General features: G+C 45.5%; 1 protein-coding gene across 11 annotated transcripts in view; it reads right to left on the bottom strand.

Moving 5' to 3' along the window:
• The window catches only part of kif26ba (kinesin family member 26Ba), a 91686-nt gene that overhangs the window by 3970 nt on the left and 69834 nt on the right, over positions 1–17882 (bottom strand). For 10 of the 11 annotated variants that reach the window (XM_037095102.1, XM_037095105.1, XM_037095099.1 and 7 more), the window contains 19 exons: positions 17420–17565; positions 16840–16956; positions 15055–15241; positions 13439–13691; positions 9860–10031; positions 8806–9138; positions 8538–8714; positions 7910–8045; positions 7522–7756; positions 7314–7409; positions 7000–7127; positions 6213–6392; positions 5735–6036; positions 4843–5449; positions 3804–4732; positions 3432–3685; positions 2972–3166; positions 2661–2875; positions 481–749 (listed from right to left, as the gene is read on the bottom strand). In XM_037095102.1, the coding sequence (XP_036950997.1) occupies positions 481–749; positions 2661–2875; positions 2972–3166; positions 3432–3685; positions 3804–4732; positions 4843–5449; positions 5735–6036; positions 6213–6392; positions 7000–7127; positions 7314–7409; positions 7522–7756; positions 7910–8045; positions 8538–8714; positions 8806–9138; positions 9860–10031; positions 13439–13691; positions 15055–15241; positions 16840–16956; positions 17420–17565 (4931 nt within the window). The remainder of the gene's footprint in view (positions 1–480; positions 750–2660; positions 2876–2971; positions 3167–3431; positions 3686–3803; positions 4733–4842; positions 5450–5734; positions 6037–6212; positions 6393–6999; positions 7128–7313; positions 7410–7521; positions 7757–7909; positions 8046–8537; positions 8715–8805; positions 9139–9859; positions 10032–13438; positions 13692–15054; positions 15242–16839; positions 16957–17419; positions 17566–17882) is intronic. The other variant, XM_037095100.1, reaches the window with a different exon arrangement.

Consider the following 17882-nt stretch of genomic DNA (forward strand, 5'->3'; position numbering starts at 1 on the left):
ATGTAGATTTATTTGAGAAAAAAAAAGCGCATGATTCACTCAGAACGTGTTGATTAATTCATCCTGTGAAAATCTTTGCGGTTTTATTTTTGAACTTCAGATTTTTCTCTTTCCTCACTGACACATACAGTCGCTCAGGTCCTTCAGCCTCTTGTCTCTCCTCTTGTTCTCCTCCATCAACAGCGTCCAGCTGAACACTTATTGCTTTTTCATGTCTCCCACAACTATTATTCATCAAATCAATTTCATTGACATCAAGTGCAATATGTCTCCTTCCCTCTGGGCCTCCTTCCCTGCTCTTTGGCTCGGCAGCTTCTATTTCTCCCCACCTCCATCCCTCATTCTCCACCAGCCTAACACCATACAATAAATTGTCCTCACATACTATGTCCTTTCTTTAACCCTTTCCTGTAACACTCCTCTCTTCTCCCACACATCAGCCCTACATGCACACAGATGAGTTTCCTCTCTCCCTCTCACCTTGCTCCCTCCTTTGTCTCTCCTCTTTTGCAGTCGCTCAACGTCATCGATCTCATACACCTTGATCTCAAAGGTTTCAGTCGTCGCAGTCGCACCCCGGAGGTTTGAGGGAGCTGGGGGCCCCAGTGGGCCATCTACCCAGCATGCACCCGGGCTGGAGGAGGAGGAGGAAGAGGACGTAATGGCCTGTTTGGAGGAGCGATGAGATGGTGAGGAGGAGGAGGAAGAGTCCAAGGTCAGCGCTGGGATCAGACGACGACGCTGGAGGCCTGAAAGGACAACAAATGGTGATGATTAAACACAGTCTGATGTGTTTTGGCTAGAAACATTCATCAGGGACTCGAACATGACCGTGCCGTGCCAATGAAGGCGTCTTATTGTGTAAAAAGCGGAGCCTTTATATGTTTACATGTGTCTCTATCGAAAGAGCACCTCTAACAAACTCAATGTGAGTCCAGGGAGCGGTCCGACCTTACCCAAGGTATCAATCCTCTCATGGAACACTCCCAAATTGTCCCAAAATGCTGAAATATACCTTTAATCTGACATCTTTAACATATGACATATCGGCTCACAATGGCCCCAGTGCTTTCTTCTTACCACTGAGTTTCACAAGAGCATTTAAGATAAGAAGGTATAGACAAGAAAAAAAACACGTTTTCATACAGTAGATACAATACAAAGCAAGAGTCCTTGCTCCTAACAGGAAACCAATACAACAGATATATTACAGGGGATATTGTGAGCCGAGGACACAGGTGATGGGCAGGAGAGGAGAGAGAGGGAGACGGATGAATCACAGTGCAGACGCAGAGAGGACAGAACAAAAGAAAGGTACTGAGTGATTGAAAAAGCAGAAAGGGAACTAGAAACAGATAATGGAGTGTGAAGCGAGATAAAAAGTTTAGTCTCTGTCCAGGGAGCTCGCAGATAACGGCAGCAGGTCACTTCTCTAATCTGCCCAATGCGCTGGAACGAACACACACACACACACACACTCGCACACTCACACATGCACATGGTTTGCATAGAAATTGCCAGCCGTGTCGACAGGAACGAGAGTTATCAGATTCACCAGGAACTGGGAGATAAGGCACGTAAAAGAGAGAGAAAGTGGTGATTTTAATAAGGTTGCAGCTGTCTTTTGGTCTCAGGGCTGCGCCGAGAGGTCAAGCAGAGACATTTGTATTTCATTACGTAGTAGGAAGCGGAATATAAGGGGGACGGATGGAGAATGAGGGTCCGCAGGGAGGGGGGAGAGAGTTGGACAAATGAGGTAGGAAATGTGTGAGGGGAATGGATGAGCGGAGGTAGAGCCTGTGAATCCAATCTAATGGAAATCAAGCAGAAAGAGAGACTCAGCTGGAGATGTGATTAACATTTCGCATGCTTCAGTCTGTGGCACATCTGCCCTTTCTTCCTCATACTATTTATATTCCGCCTTCCTGGACAGGGTGTACATTGTTGTATCTGAACAACAAGCACAGAGTCATCTTTCCTGTTTTTCTGTGGACCGCTCGGCAGTGGACGCTCTCTTTGAAGCACAGAATCGGCCGCGGTCATAGGAAAATGAGAGTGAACCCAGACTTGTTGAGACTGCACCCCACACACATGGATTTGAAAGGGTGACACCGGGAAGAGCTGCCTCCATCCAGTCTGATTTCATGCACATATCCATCCTCGTGGTTAACCCGCAGACTGTAATTTGGCGGGCACATTAGCAGCCGCCCTGTGTGGTATTCTGTTGAATATATATTCATTACAGCTCACACCAGCAGATTCGCTTCACCATTTCACAGATGGGTGGCCAGGGTCACCTTTCCTACCTGGCTCCTTCTGCAACCACAGCTTTCTTCACTTCTCCATCCCCGATCATTGCTTTTTCATAGAACTCTTTCTTTCAATCAGTTCTCCCTTGCTCTCTCTTTTACTTTTAAAGATTTAGCAGTCTTCTAATCACATTTTGTCAAGGCTTGGACCTATTAATATCATAATAAAAGAACACTTTTATCTTAATACTACCATTTCATGTGCTCCTCAGCACTGAAAGCTAAGTGCTGGAAGTAATAATATCATGATAATAATAACAGTAGTTTTTCTCATTTACCTCCATGATCTACTTCAGTAATAATGTAGCAAAACAAATGGTCATAAAATGGATTTCAATGCTTAATCGTGACCTGTGTTGCTCCGGTTCTTCTTGCTGCTCTTGGAGCTCCGTCTAGAGGAGGTGGTGGCTGAGCTGTGCTCGCTGAGGGAGTCCTGAGCGGAGGAGGTGCTTCCTGTGTTCTCGCTGCTGTCTCTCAGCATGCTCTCATAACCACTGCTGCCTCCGCTGTGGTAAAACAAGGCCGTCTTACCCATGGCGGGAGGGAGCTCGCCACTCAGTACACTGCTGTTGGAGGCAAACCGACATCGCAGTTAAAGATAAAAATTCAAATGATTTAAGCTGCATCAAATGTGTTTTGTGAAGTAGAACTTGAGTTTATACCTGTTGTCACTTGCATGGCCGCTGCTGCAGCGGTGCGGTTTTCTGGGAGCTGTGATCTTGCTGTAGGGAGAGGGAAGCGTTTGGACCACTGCTGTCCTCTCCTCTCCTGGAACACCAACACCACCTCCGGCTCCAGCTCCTGCACCAGCTCCAGCTCCTGCCCCAGCTCCAGCTCCTGCCCCAGCTCCAGCTCCACTGAGAACAGGGAAACAGCATAAAATAATTTAGACCATGAACAGATTATTTTTAGAAATACGTTTAGGGGTGATTTGCCTGTTTTAGTTAATAGCTGACAATATGGATCAGAATGTATGTTTTGGATCAGGACCCCCACAACCTTTTGAAATTGTTATCCATGTGGGTAATTGATGACATTATGAATAGTGCATACATGATTCTTGCAATTTAATTTGAAGTGGAAGTTTAAAATTTAAAACACAATAAAATAAAACTCCCCAACCTTGCCCCTCCAACTCCTCTCTCCTCTCCTGGATCAGTGCCCCCTCCCTGGGCATGACCCCTGGAACGGGAGCCTGCACTTCCCTGGAGGAGCTCTGAGATCCGACTGTTTACAGCCCGGAGAGGCAGTTTGGCAGCCAGGCTTCCCCCTCGACTGCGACTCAAAGATTGGGTAGACCAAGATCCAGGGGAAGGTCCCTGCTGCTGCTGCTGCTGCTGCTGCTGCTGCAGAGGGCTCTGGACTGAGCTCTGGGGCTGAGGAAACAGATGCATGGCTTAGGCGAGTGAAAGGAGAAACTGAGCACCTCAAAAACTCAAAGTATTTACCAAGTACTTTTGTTAAGATTCACGGTGGATAAATATTACTTCCTACCTTTCCATTAGGAGGAAGGCTGGAGCTGCGGCTGCCGGTTTGGCTTAAAGACTTGGTGGAGAAGCTCAGAGTCTTGGTGCTGGAGGCAGACAGACTCCTGGACTTGGGACTGCTGGTCATCAGCAGCTTACTGACTGCTGAGATCTTTGACTGGCCGCTGGATTTGGCTGGTGACTGAGGAGCGCTGCTTGGTCCAGAACTGGCACTGGCACTGCTGCTGGTGTTCCCAGTAGGAGACGATACAGATCCAGCGCGGGTGAGGCTGCGCCCTGTGCGAGGCATGGTGCTGTCCCCCCTCACTCCGCCTCCTCCCCCCCTTAGGCTTCCACCCCTCTCCAGAGAGAAGCAGTCATAGTGGTGGGAACCACTGTGGGAGCTGTGGACCCGACCCAGAGAGTTGGTTCTGTTCGCGAGCTGTTCCAACTTGGCACTGAAGAGTCTGCTGCTGTCGATGCTGGAGCCTCGCTCCCTGCTGAACCCTGCAGGGCCAGATATCCCTGCATCATCTGCTGAGCTGCCCAGTAATGAGTGGCTGAGTTGGTGGAGAGGACTGGCTGCTCTGTTCCGCTGGTCCAGGCTAGACTTCCGTACTGGTGGCAGGGGTGGGATTCCCCCCTTCTTGTGGGAGAAAAAGCCCTGTTTCCCGTTGGATCCCCGGCGGTCCAGAGTGGAGCGTGGACTGCAGGGAGTCGAGGTGGTGACGCCGAGATTGCGGTACTCGACCCCGGTGTCTAAGCCATCATGGCGGTTGAGACGGTGCCAGCCGCGAGGCAGACTGGCAGTGCGGTGGATATCTGGGCTGTAGATACCAGTCAGGCATTCGCCATGAGCTACAACAGCGACCATCTCACAGCCATCCACCACTCTCTTAAAGGAATCTGGAGAAGACACAGGCTCACCACCTGAACTAGAGCTGCCATGATCCCCACCTGGTGATGGAGGAATAGCAGATAACAAATTTAGAATCACTTAAGATATGTTATTGTACTAACAAACTCTTTCAACAAAGCCGTCACAGTAAACATGGGCTGATGCTTACCATCCCTGCAGAGGCTCCGGTGGTCTCCGGCCCTGGATCTTCCCTCCTCCGTGCCGCGCTTCAACCAGGGGTCTTCAAAACTCATCTCGCTGGAAATAGAAGCTAACAGCGGTGCATTAAATCTGCCTGAGTCTTTCATTAAGCCAGTCTTGGTAGGTGAAGAGAGGATGGTGGGCTCCTGTAAAGCCATGGGTTTGACAGCCACGCATGGGTGCACGCTGATGGTGGTCTTGAAGGGGGAGAAGCTACCAGGTCCCGTCAGAACCTGGATGTTAGTTTTAGCCATAGAGGGAGGCAGTTTCCTCAGCTTGTCTTTGGTTGGAGTTCCCTTATCACTCCCATTCTCTGACAGCACCACCTCTCCTTCCAAGCTCCCTCTTCTAGGGCTGCTGCAGCTTTCGTAGGCGCCGAGCCCCTCCGCCCCATAGGGCTCGGGTTCAGCCAGGGCCTCCCCTTGCTGGCTCTGGGACTGACTGAAGCTGTGGAGGGACTGGTCTGCCTCACTGCCCACGCTCAGGTCACTCATCCAGGAGGAGATGGGTGACCCATTGTTAGACGTCGCTGTGGCTAAGGCTTCGCCTTCTATCCGCAGCTTGGCCATGGCCACCTACGTCAGGACACAATTAAATTTGGTATGACATCTTGAAACCCAAAAAACACTAATTTACTCCAGATGCTGTTAAAAACAATCTGCTTTATATGTGAATTTTAACATGAAAAAAGGTATGAATTGACATCACAAGAGAGACTTTCTAATCAGTGCTCACTGGTAGCCACAAACGTGGTCTATGGCCTTTGTTGTGGTTTGCTATCATTCTGTATTTTGCTTCAAGCGTCCATATGCCAAATGATCTTAGTCACTGTAAATGGAAAGCAAGCCAGTCACACATACCTCTGCCATGGCAACAACCCCAGAGGTCGTTGCAGCACCTGCATGCATGTGATAATCCTCCACCGCTCCATCCTCAGCCATGCCGCTAATGATGCTGACGGCCTGAGTGCCCGGGGCGAGGGCAGTGACACAGCAATGGTCGCTGTTGAAGCTGATGATGCTCGTTGGATGACAGGTAAGGCCCTGAGTCTCCATGAGAGCTGTGATGTCAAGGTTCTCCACCCCTGCAGAAGCCACAGTGTATACCAGTTCATCCTCCCCAAGTGAGAGAGGTCCAACTGTTCCAACAGACACTGACAGCCCTGAGGATGCAAGGGAGGAGAGTATGAGAACCAAATTTGTTCATTTCTGTTTTTGAGCAGTGTGACAGATAGCTGTGTCATAATTCTCAGGGTCTGCATACGATGACTCATAGGACTTATTTTGCATCTCCCCCCGTTTTCTCATGTAAAAATAACAGTGTTTTACTGCAACTCACCCTCCCTGTGTGTGTCCAAGGGTATGGGCGGGACGTCGTCATCACAGAGCGTCTCAGCTGAGCCCAGGCTGGCAGATAGAGACGGAGTTGGCTCTCGGATTTGTGGGCTCATGCCCACCGGAGAAGTCCTGGATAACACGGACTCTGTGGAGGACCGGCCACTGTCTGCAGCCAAGCTGTCTGCAGATTCAAAAACACAGATTTGGCGTCAAAATGAATATTATTGTCCAAGAGCAAGATGCAAGAAAAGGCATTGAGAGACACATATATTATGCAAATTAACTGCGGTGTTCAGGTGACCCAGTATGTGACTGTATTTTTATTCCTGAAGACAGTTACACAAATTCGTAAAGTTGTTGGCATTAAACAGCAATAACATCAGGAGGGAGCTGAAGAATGGAGGGATTCATGCATGGATGCCCAGTAACAGTTTGTTTATACATTATTAAAACGTATGCAGCGCTATTGGCTGATGATGGCATGTGTTTCGACAGGAAAACTCATGACAGAATATGAAAAAACTCAACATCAATTGAATATATACAAACATTATAGATACATAGATGGATAGATGGATAGATGGATAGATAGATATATATGAGGGTATGACTCCCCCTTTATACTGAGAGTGGCAATAGTTTTGGACAAACATAAGACTAATAAGAGGAAAAGGAAGCTAAACATTGAATGTAAACAAAGGTTAAAATATCAATCATTATCAAATATGTATTTCAAGGTTACAGTACAAGCACAATCCTAAGCCATAAACACATTTAAAGATACATACTATCTGAGGTCAAAGCATCGGTGGCCTGGCCGTCTTGAGCCAGAGTGTGTGAGGACAGAGGGGGTGTTGCTGGCATCACACCCTTCTGGGTATACACTTTACACCGCTGGGATGGAGAGGACGGAGGCCTGAACGGGGATACAAGGATCAAATGTTATGGAGCCGGTCTTAATGCTGCTGTCATCTAACATATTTACTGTTTATCCACCTACATGCAACTCCCTTGTCACCGCTTATGGATTTATATTTCAAATGTAGTTAACATGAAAGGAAACAGACCAGACCTAACACTGCACATGTGTATGATTGTGTACCTGTAGTCTGAGGTCTTGGTCAAGCTGGCGATGCCGAGGCGCGGTGATCCTAGTGGGCGTGCCTTCCCATCAGCGCACGCATTCAGAGCCTCGCGGCTGCTCAAAGAGCCAATCAACAGACATCTCGTCAGTTAAAGGCAAATACCTCCCACTAGCTAACACAAGAAAAAAGTACTACCCATGACTAAACATGAACGGTGGCTGTCACCTGTCATTCAGGTGGGAGCTCTTGGCCCTCTGCAGTGGGTTGGAGGTGATGCTGCTGCTTCCTGTGACGCTCCTGGTGTTAGTTACTATGGGGGAACCAGAACTTTGAGCCAGGTTGTGGATCATTGTGTGGGCCAGCTCTGCCTCTTCCACCACCTCCTTGATCTCCTGCAGCTGCTGGTCATTGGTCCTCCTCCTGGAGGCTGTTGCTGCTCCTCCTACAGCACACGCAGACCCTGGAGATGTCAGACAGGACAATGTTTCCCAAAACTGCGAACTGGGACCTGACTTGATGCTGAATTACAGAACTACAGTTATCACATTGGTCTACGGACACCTTAAAAGACAGTTTTTGGTCACAGATTATGATAAAATCTTAACAATCTAACCTGTTTTGGTGTCTGTCTCCAACACAGCAGCAGACCCTGGAGCAGAAGGAGCTGAGGCCGGGGCGCCTGAAGGACATGGCTCTTGTTTGGCACCCTGTTTGCTCGCTGGAACCTCTTCAAAGGGGAACTTTGCCACCTGAACAAATGGAAAAGAGAGGTAAATGAAAAAGAGGAAAGCTCCGTTGTTCATATGAAAATACCTGAGACACTTTGATTTAATTGTTGTTGGAGAAAAAAAGCTCCCCACTTATGTTGCCCTCCGTGTTTGTTGGATGAGAATAAACAAAATCACATGAGCTCCTAACAACATAAAAACCTGCTTTAGAAACATGAAAATAATGGCTTTCTATACAATTATTTTGACAATATAACAAAGCAATGCCTTTCTCCAATGCACTTTGTCATACAATTGAAAGCATGTGCTTATTGAAAGGGGCAGGAAAGTGCCACTGCAAACACACGCTGCGACAGCAATACATTTCAAAACATTTTAAGCATATCCAAACAAAACTCTTTTTTTCTTCCATTTGAATGACTTGACAAAAAGCCTGTCAAATATACCACCACACCAACAGAACGATTTTCTTTCAATAACAACAACAAAAGATGGGCAGAAAGCTCTCATCACCTCCTCGCTGCCATCGATGCAGTCCAGTCTCTCCTGCAGCTCGGCGAAGGTGTTGCACTTCAGGCACTCGGCTCCTTCCTCTGGGACGGGCGCCAGCGGCTGCCCGAGCAGTGACTGAGAGGGCTGAGGGAGGGGCTGAGAGGGGCCGCTGGGCTGCTCCTCTGGCTGACACGGCACCTGTTGGAGCAGAAATCCCAGAGAGGAATCTGAATGTTTGTCTGATTACAGTTGATTGTCTTAACTCTAAATGTAAATATATTTAAATTACCTTGCTCTGAGCTCCAGCTGCCTGATTCTGTGCCTGCTGCGGCTCCGGCGCTTTACCTCGAAGCAGAGCGGGAATAATCGGTACAAACTCTGGCGGCCCCTCATTGTCAGTCAGCTCTCTATCCGACACCGCAGCCCCATTCGGTCCCACGTAGATCACCGTGTCACATGACTGCTCGCTGCTCGAGTACTCGTCAGGGTCACTGGACAGTCGCAGCAATGGGAGGTCTGAGTCAGCGTCACCGCGGTGATGGAAGGGCCGCAGGTGGGTCGGACGACGCATGCGACCCTCCTCGCAGGAACTCTCTCCTCCAGAGGAACTTGAGGTGTATTGCTGAGGAGAGAGAGAGGCAGGAGAGAAGGAGGTAGAGGAGGGTGGCAAGAGAGAGAGAGAGAGAGAATATTCCCTTTTTAGATGTGCAGACTGCAATTTTTTTTTTGAGGCTTTAATTGGCAGTTCACACCGAAGAGAGACAGGGAAGATACAGGAGAGAGTGAAAAGGATGACGTCCACACAGATCCTGGCCAACATGAAGTCCAGCCAAGTAACATACCAGATTTAAATTAAGAACTTAAAATAAGAATTCAATTCAATTACTGAAATACTATTAGAGAATTGCACTTTAAGGTATCTTGTGACTTTAGCTTTCTCCAGATGGAGGTCTATTTTTGGAGCTCTGACACCTTCACCCCATTTTTTTCTTCAGCTGAACAGTGAGCTCGAGAAGTGAAAGGTGAGAGAGGGCGTCAGCAACCCTGCAGGCACACGTGATGGAGAGGGAGAGGAGGTGATGAAGGGCACGACGCTTGGATATCAACCAAAGTCATTTCAACGTGTTGTTACTAACACAAACATTTCACACAGAATTACACAAATGAAACATGCAGTTCTACAAGGATTATGAGCACGATGTAAATGTTTTATAAATTAATCTTACCGGTGATTACAGCTGTCTTTACCTTTTGACTTCATGTAACGGAAGTTTTAGTTCTGTGTCATGAAGAGAAATGACCCCCCGGTGTTTAAGAAGCATCAAGGTTTGATTCAAACTCACCACGGTCACTTTAGTTTTCTTCTTTTTCATGCGGAGGACGCGGGAAGCAATCTGGACGGTGGAAAGGGTTTCTGAGAAATCTCTGGGTGAGGCGGAGATGTGAGCAATCATGGTGGTCCGGCAGTTCATGTTGCCTAGCGACTCCCTTAGCAACATGGTCAGCTTGCTATCCCTAGTAATACACACATACAGCGAGATGTGAGCACAACGTGCGCACAGTCACTCAAACATGTGACAAAACTGGTCGATTTGCCGCCACACGCCCACACATATCTGGCGGAGGTGTATTAATAGCTCGTCACTAGGCCACTGAACATTTCCTACAAGTTGCAGAGAAAAGCTAACAGTCATACGAATGAAGCTAAATGATTCAGAAGGTGGTGGCTGTTATTGATTCTGTTTATGGCTTTATTCTGCCAAAACAGATGAAAGTTACCATTCCAGACTAAAGCTTACAACGTGTTTAAAGAAGCACCGTGGGTATTATGCAGTCTAATATTGGGAGACGATCTGCGTCCCAGAGAGATTATACCAGCAGATGGGAGAGTAAAAGTAGGCTGTGTGTTTAAGAAAAGACTTTCTTCTGGGTGGGCTACTGCAATCATTCATAGCTGAGAGTGTGTGTATGTGTGTGTGTGCGTGTGTGTGTGTGTTGAGGCCTGCAGGCTGACAGTGAGTACAGCTCCTCTGTGGCCCGATACCTCACGCTGCTGTCCCCCTTTTCTAAAAACACAGCCCGCAGGCATGTCTCACACACGTATGTGTACATTTACATGCACACGCACACGAGTATGTACATACTCCTATCTTGACCTCGTCGTTCTCAGCGATGCTCTACTCCTCTCCTCTCCTCTTCTCTCCTCTCCTCTCATTTCTTCTTTCTGTTTGCTGCCTCCGGCTTCAACAAACCCTCCCTCTCTCTCCCTCAGTCCATCTCTATCTCACTCTGTTTCTCCCTCAGAATAATGTAGGTAGATTCGTGACTCATGAAGTATTCATTTGCATGTTAATTCAAGTGCTTTCTGTGCTAGATTTAATATTTTCTCTACCAGGAAGGACTACTGTATGTTATTTCATGCTCTCTATGATTTAAACTAGCCTGTAATTAATGCAGCATCCTAATTCTTGATCGCTGTTATACAAGACACTACCTTTTCAGAGCACACACTTATGAGTGACTCAACTAATAAATGAAGACCAGCTACATTTTCCTGGAGTGCGCTGGAATTTCTCTTTTGCTAAAATTAAAAACTGCAACTGTCAAACAGGATTTTGGAATATAGCACAACTGACATCTTGTATGACAGACAGACTCCAGTGTAGAGAGGGTGAGGGAGAGCATGAATGAAGGGAGACTATGCCAGGAGAGAGACTGAGCAAACCAGATGGCAAGGTCTGATTTTGGGCAAGAAGCTGTACAAGTCCCTGATAAGAAAGGTTGATGTTTGGTGAATATGGACAGATCTATATGAGCATGTTGTGGCTGAAATGCGCATCTTGCTAGACTGTCGTCTGCCTGGCACAGCGCTGAGATGATTGGATTCTTATCTTGGCAAGAGCCAAATGGTTGACTTTGTGGTGACAGACGACTGTCTGCCTACTTTTCCTTGAACTGGGAAGCTACAAACACATGATGATGTCCAATATTCTGCTAATCAACCGGCACAAAATCACTGGTTACCTAGCAACAGCACCGAAGCAGGATGGGACCCTATACCAAAAGTAATGAAGCACTCAGAGACAGGCTCAGCCATAAATGTGATGACATTAATGAAGCAGAGTTCTTGGATTAAAACTGGATTACATCATGGGTGGTTTTGTCATTGCTTTGACTATTTTCACATAACAGAAGAGTCAGTCAGTCTGTCATCACTTTGGTCCAGACTGAAACTTATCAACAACTGACTGCATGGATTACCATGAACTCTGCAAACATTCATGGTCCCCAGTTGATGAAACCTGATGTCTTTAGTGATCCTGTGATTTTTCCAGTCCTGCTACAATGAGGTTTACATTACAAAGCTCTTAATGAAATGCAGCAACAACTATTGGATGGCTTTAAATGTCATTTGATATGGATGTCCACAATGCCCTGACAATGTACCGTTTTGGCTTTGGGAATTCCGTCTTCCTTGTTCTCTTGCACAACCAGCAGTGAAAGTTTGACTTATCCATTCAGTCAAATATCTCAACATCTTCAACATTTTGTACATTTTGGACATTTATGATCCCTGACGGATGAATTGTGATAATTAAGTGATCCTCAATATTTCAATTTGTCCAGTGCTTTGCATTTGGAAAGTAAAAATCTGGAGGGACATCAGGACATTAGACAACAGCTAACGTTTGCACTCAATCACTTCCTATCTAACATTACCATATGATAGAGCTTTACAGTATGATAGGAAAAGCATAAACCAATCTTATAACATCAACAAACACATTTATTTAAACCTGGAGGTGAAACTCACTGGATGTTATCAAAAGGTAATGTTAAGAAGTTAGCTCAAAGCAAAGGTGTGCTACTGTATGTTGCTAACTATTTGCATCTTTGCTTTATCATTATTGTATCAACCACTGCTAATTTTGAAGATGCTGTTTAGCTCGTACCGTGTGTGGAAATGCTAGCTACCTTCACAATCATGTGCTAACACAGCCCCTGTCTTTTCATATTCAAAGGAAGAAGATAATTGAGGTAATGGCTACCTGCTGCTCTAAAACACCAACAACCATTTTTTTAAATTAAAAGCTATTAGTGAGTCTTCTGTGTCCTGCTGACTACAGCCCTGCAGTGACACACACCCACCCTCTCGTCTGACATGTTGTCCTCTGTAGCCTCTCGTCACTCTGATTCTGTTACTGTGTTCTCGGTCTCTGGTTTTACAGAAGTGGCAGTAACACGGTTTACACTGTTAAATCAGTCCAAATCCCGATCACACAATCCAACAGCGCTCTGAGTCACCAGTGCCAAACCAGACACGGCACAGCTTTGCTTGCAGCTCCAGTGTTAGTTAGCAGGTTGTTTTGCAATGTAAATGCAAAAGCTGGTGATTAAATTAACCCGGCAAGAAGCACAGAGCTGCACAGCCTTAAGGAGAGTGGAAGAGCAGGGAGGAAGGGAGGAAGAGAAGAGGAATTGTGTAGCGGGGAAAATGAGGACAATTATAGTACCTTTCGTACTCAACTCTGCAAACTAAATGTTGCTAAAACAATTATGGTTGATTTTCCATCACATGTATCTTTATTTTCTTTTAGTTTTTGCAGTTTCTAGCTCTGTTATCTCTTCATCTCTCTGCATCCCTCTCTCCTTTGCTCTCCTTGCCAGTCTGTTAACCAGCAAAATGGATGTGATGAATATGTAACAGCAGCTGTTGTTGTTTATGACATTAAGTCTCCAAAACCTGAAGTAACTTTAGAGATCTCTCATCTGCGTTCCCCTCCTGCCTCCCTGTTCATTCCTCTTCTTTCTCTGAATCGTTAACTTCCTCTCGTCAGTTTCTTCTTCTTAATCTATTCACATTTCCTATCTCCTCTCCTCTCCTCTCCTCTCCCCTCACCCTTGCACACATGACACCTTACTTGTATGGGATGTGCTTGCTCCCGTTGACCAGGGCCAGGATCACGTTGCCGAGGGCAGACAGAGAAAGGCAAAGAGGGGCTGAGCTGGGTGAAGAGTTCTCCCTGCTTTTACCACCACCACCTCCTCCTCCTCCTCCTCCTGCTGCTGCTGCTGCTCCTCCTCCTCCTCCTCCTCCTCCTACTCCTCCTCCAAGCACTTTGACATCACAGCTGCCTAGATCCAGCAGGTGGAGACGACTGCGCCCTCCCGACACTAGCAAAGTGAAAACATGTGTCAAAAATGGAGGAGGATGATGAAAAATGAGGATATTCTAAAAAACGAATTAATCTTTCAGTCCTCATGATTTTTGTAATAATCGTTCTTCAGGTTTGAATTATCACAACAACAGCCTGATCAGCCTAAAGGGCAATTAATTTTTGAGGGAAAATAACTGAATGTAATTCGATATAATAATATAGAGTCTAATATACAATCACCGTAGCAGATATGAAGATTAAAACATCTAAAAAAACAAACTGTGGTATATTCAGGATTATAGACCAGAGTGATGAATGTAGCCCTCAATATCAGACATCTTCCTATAGTGAGAGATACATTTAGTTATGTTATATCTGAATTCTGTAGCAACGTAATGGGAAACATAGTTCTCTAAAGGTTAAAACTGTTAAGATAATGTAATTATGTGAGCCTGAAATAGCTGAAGACATGCTGTGAATCACGTCACCCTTGCATTGTCACACAGTTATCTATGTGGTCGTGTGTGCATATGGGAATTAATCCCAACACAGTATCTACACAGGGATCAAACAGCGTGTGATATGTACGTACGAGTCTGTCACGAATTCTGATGCGTGAGCGCTCTATTTATCTTTATTGGCTACGGGTAAATAGATTGATCCGTCTATCATTGTTCTGTACACTCACTCCTTCCTTTATCTGCCATGTGGTGAATGTATATTTGAATAGTAAACAGCATGTTTGTGTCTGCCTTTATTCTACTGTGATTATCAGACGTAGGACTCACAGCAAACATGCTTTTGTAAGGAAAAACAAATTGGCTAGTGCACACACACATTCATACATACATACATACATAGCAGGGGTGACCAAACTCTGTCCATTGAAAAGGCAAAAAGTAAAATTTACTGGGGGACCGGGGGCCTAAAGTAAACATCTGCTGTATTATATTGTATTGTATTGGTAGGATGCAGAATAGCACTAGGATGCCAAGTTCCTTTAACTGACTGAGCCAGTCCGTGGTCCAATTAGAGATCTTACTGATTTAACGTTTTAACTTCCCACAAAATCAAACAACAATCTTCTCACTAGAAACATCTGGTTGGACAAAATTAACCTCATGGCTGGCCAACTTTCAACAGCCCTTACATATAACATGAAAAACATAAACACAAGCCGTCTGCATGTACCTACACAACAATGTGTGCAATGTTTGATATTATAGTAATAAAGCTAATAGCGTAGTATCTGCTGCAGTATAACTAGCTGCAATTAATTAATTTGCTGCTGTTGTATTACTATTAATAATCACATCATATCAAATGGCACCAATAATGACAGTAATGATAGTGTAGTGTACAGCGTGTTTATTACTTACTCCCTCCTTTGCCGGTCTTTTCCATGCGGTACTGGTATATGTGTAACGTAAACAGCATGTGCGAGTTCCTGTGTTCTTCTTCAGTGGTGTTGGGGCGTTGGCTGCTGTGGCGAGCTGCTATGGCCGCATCCAGAAACCAGGCCGCTTTCTCTGGGGTCGGAGCACGTAGTTCAGACTGATTCTGGAGCTGGAGAATGTTGTGCGAAGGAGAATAATTGTGTGAATATTTCCCAATTGTGGACGGACAGACAGCCCGGCAGGCGTCATTTAATCTTAGTTTAGGGTCCTCGGTTTACCTAACATGAAGTGTCCAAACACTGATAACGGTGTGTACTATGAGGATTTCTGAAACTGCAGGAGTGATTGGCATATTCAAATAAAGCTTTTTTTTCTAATTCACCTGCAGGAATGGGAGGCAGAGATAGAGAGAGAGGAGGAGAGAGCAGGAGAGAGAGAGTGTGTGGTACTGCAGGATATCATTACTGATGAGATTATGTCAGATTAGTTAAGGATTACACAGATGTTCTTGTATCAGACCCTGTAATCCTATAAACATATAACTGCAGCCACACACACACACACACACACACACACACACACGCACACACACACATGCTCCAGCTCATCCTCTGTCACTCAGTTGTTTTTGGCACTCTCTACTCACACACACACTATTCAGACTGCCATGCTTTACAAAGACTGATGATGATAATAGTAATTACAACACTGATGAGAGTGGGCTTTTTCACAGTCAATTATTTTAGATTATAGAATGTCACTGTAAGCAAAACATCTTGAATTTAAATGGAAAAAAATATGAATATCCTAGATATTTTTTATTATTATTTTTCGTTTGTGTATTCAAGCCTTTTATAGCTTGGAATCAGACACATTTTTTAAATGTGTATTAGCCCTGAAACCTTTTAGTTTACCTTTGGTTAAATTTCCATCAATGAGCAAAGAAATGCCTCTGGACACATATGCATAGACTTACAAACAACGAAACTAAGCAAAAAGCAAAAATCCCAGCCTGGTCACAAATTTTCTCAATTAACTCAAGCTTTACAGTAAAGGTAAATGTGTTTCTGAAAAGGCAAATCTTGATTTATATTTGGTCAGCACTGCCTCGTGTGACAGTTTGATCTGAGGTTTTGGAGTCTGGTGCACTGCAGACTGGACTGAATTGGATAGACCTACAGCTAATCAGCAAAATGTGTTATGTGTTACTTTTTAAATCTAAACCAGTGACGCTCTCCTTTTACTCTTCTGTCTGCCAGAGGGCGGCCAGATATATCACCCAGAGCAAGTTGAACATAAGCTTGCAGATTTGTCTGGCACCCACGTCCGGTCTTTTGCTCTTGACACTGATTTTTTAATTTGGACTCAGTATATCAGAAGCAGTTAACACAAATAAATGAACGTGGTGTTTTAAAAGACGACTTGTTTATTTTGGAAGAAAAGTGACTCTTTTAACACACAAAATCTTATATTATGTCAGCTGCTCTAAACTGAGCGTGCGTGCGTGCGTGCGTGTGTGCGTGCGTGTGCAAGCATACACATCCCACAATGGCTGAGACAACAGAGAATGGCCTGAGGCTGAAAAAAGCAAAAATAAAGCATATAGACACAAGTCCTGAGGCAGTTCATGCACACAGAATTGAATCCACAGCAGCCACATTTGATAAAGTAATGCCTCCGTCAGCTGCAGTGTGATTAAATGTGAGCGTGTGTGTGTGTGTGTGTGTGTGTGTGTGTGTGTGTGTGTGTGTGTGTGTGTGTATGTACCTGCATGCCACAGATGGGGTCCTCACACAGGTAGACTCCAGGTGACTGACCGTCCTGGAGGCTGCCAGTGGCGACTTCAGACAGCAGGTCCTTAAGGTTCTCCTCTTTCCCCCAAACCTGTAAGATGATTTTTGAACTAGGTTGAAGACTGACTGAAATCATCGCTTTCATATTCAAGCATCGAAGCTAAGTATAAACACATGTAGTATATCCTGTGCGGTCCGCTGCAGAGATAGTGATTATGTAGGAATTGTTACAGTGAGTTAGCTTAGGTTGTGCCAACAGTAGGTTTAAAGATTTGTAACATCAAAAATGTGGACTTTAACTCAGAGGAGTTTGACTCATACTGCCAAAAAGAAATTAAAAAATTGATTTATTAAAAGAGATTAAATATCTGTGGCAATTAAGGCCTCACAAATCCAAATTTCAGACTCTCACAGCCACCTGGTGATGCCGATACTACACTGTGAGTGCTACAGCTACCGCCACTACTTCTCAGCAGCTTCCTTCCTCATTTATCAGTAATGGCACCTGTTCAACTCTGCAGGGAACATTTCAAAATGAGGTCGGTAACACTGACCTCGACTGCAGAGACACGAACGGAGAATCGTGCTCCTGTTTTCTCCTTCCTCTCGTTGATGAGTTTAAACAACCAGGAGATGGCACAGGGGATTATACCCAGAGTCTGAAGAGAGTCGTCGCGGCCGATCATTGTGTAAGACTTACCTGCAAGAGACAGACGGAGAGATGGAATAAGAGCAGGTTGAACAGAAGAAGATGGAGAGACACTGTATCAAACAGAACGTCATCAAAAAGAAGTGCTTTGCATGAGAAGACGTGTGTGTTTGAGTCTCCAGATCTGTCCCTTTGAGCCACAACCCCCCCCCCCCCACACACACACACACACATACCTGCACCGGCTGTCAGGAGCTGGAGATCAAACACACACCGCATGTCAGACCTTACAATCACATCGACAGGAACATTTACACAGAACCAGGAGACATCAAAAGCTCGACTCCTGTGATGCAGGGTGGAGAAAT

The sequence above is a fragment of the Acanthopagrus latus genome, chromosome 4 (assembly GCF_904848185.1).
Source record: "Acanthopagrus latus isolate v.2019 chromosome 4, fAcaLat1.1, whole genome shotgun sequence".
Classification (NCBI taxonomy): Eukaryota; Metazoa; Chordata; class Actinopteri; order Spariformes; family Sparidae; genus Acanthopagrus; species Acanthopagrus latus.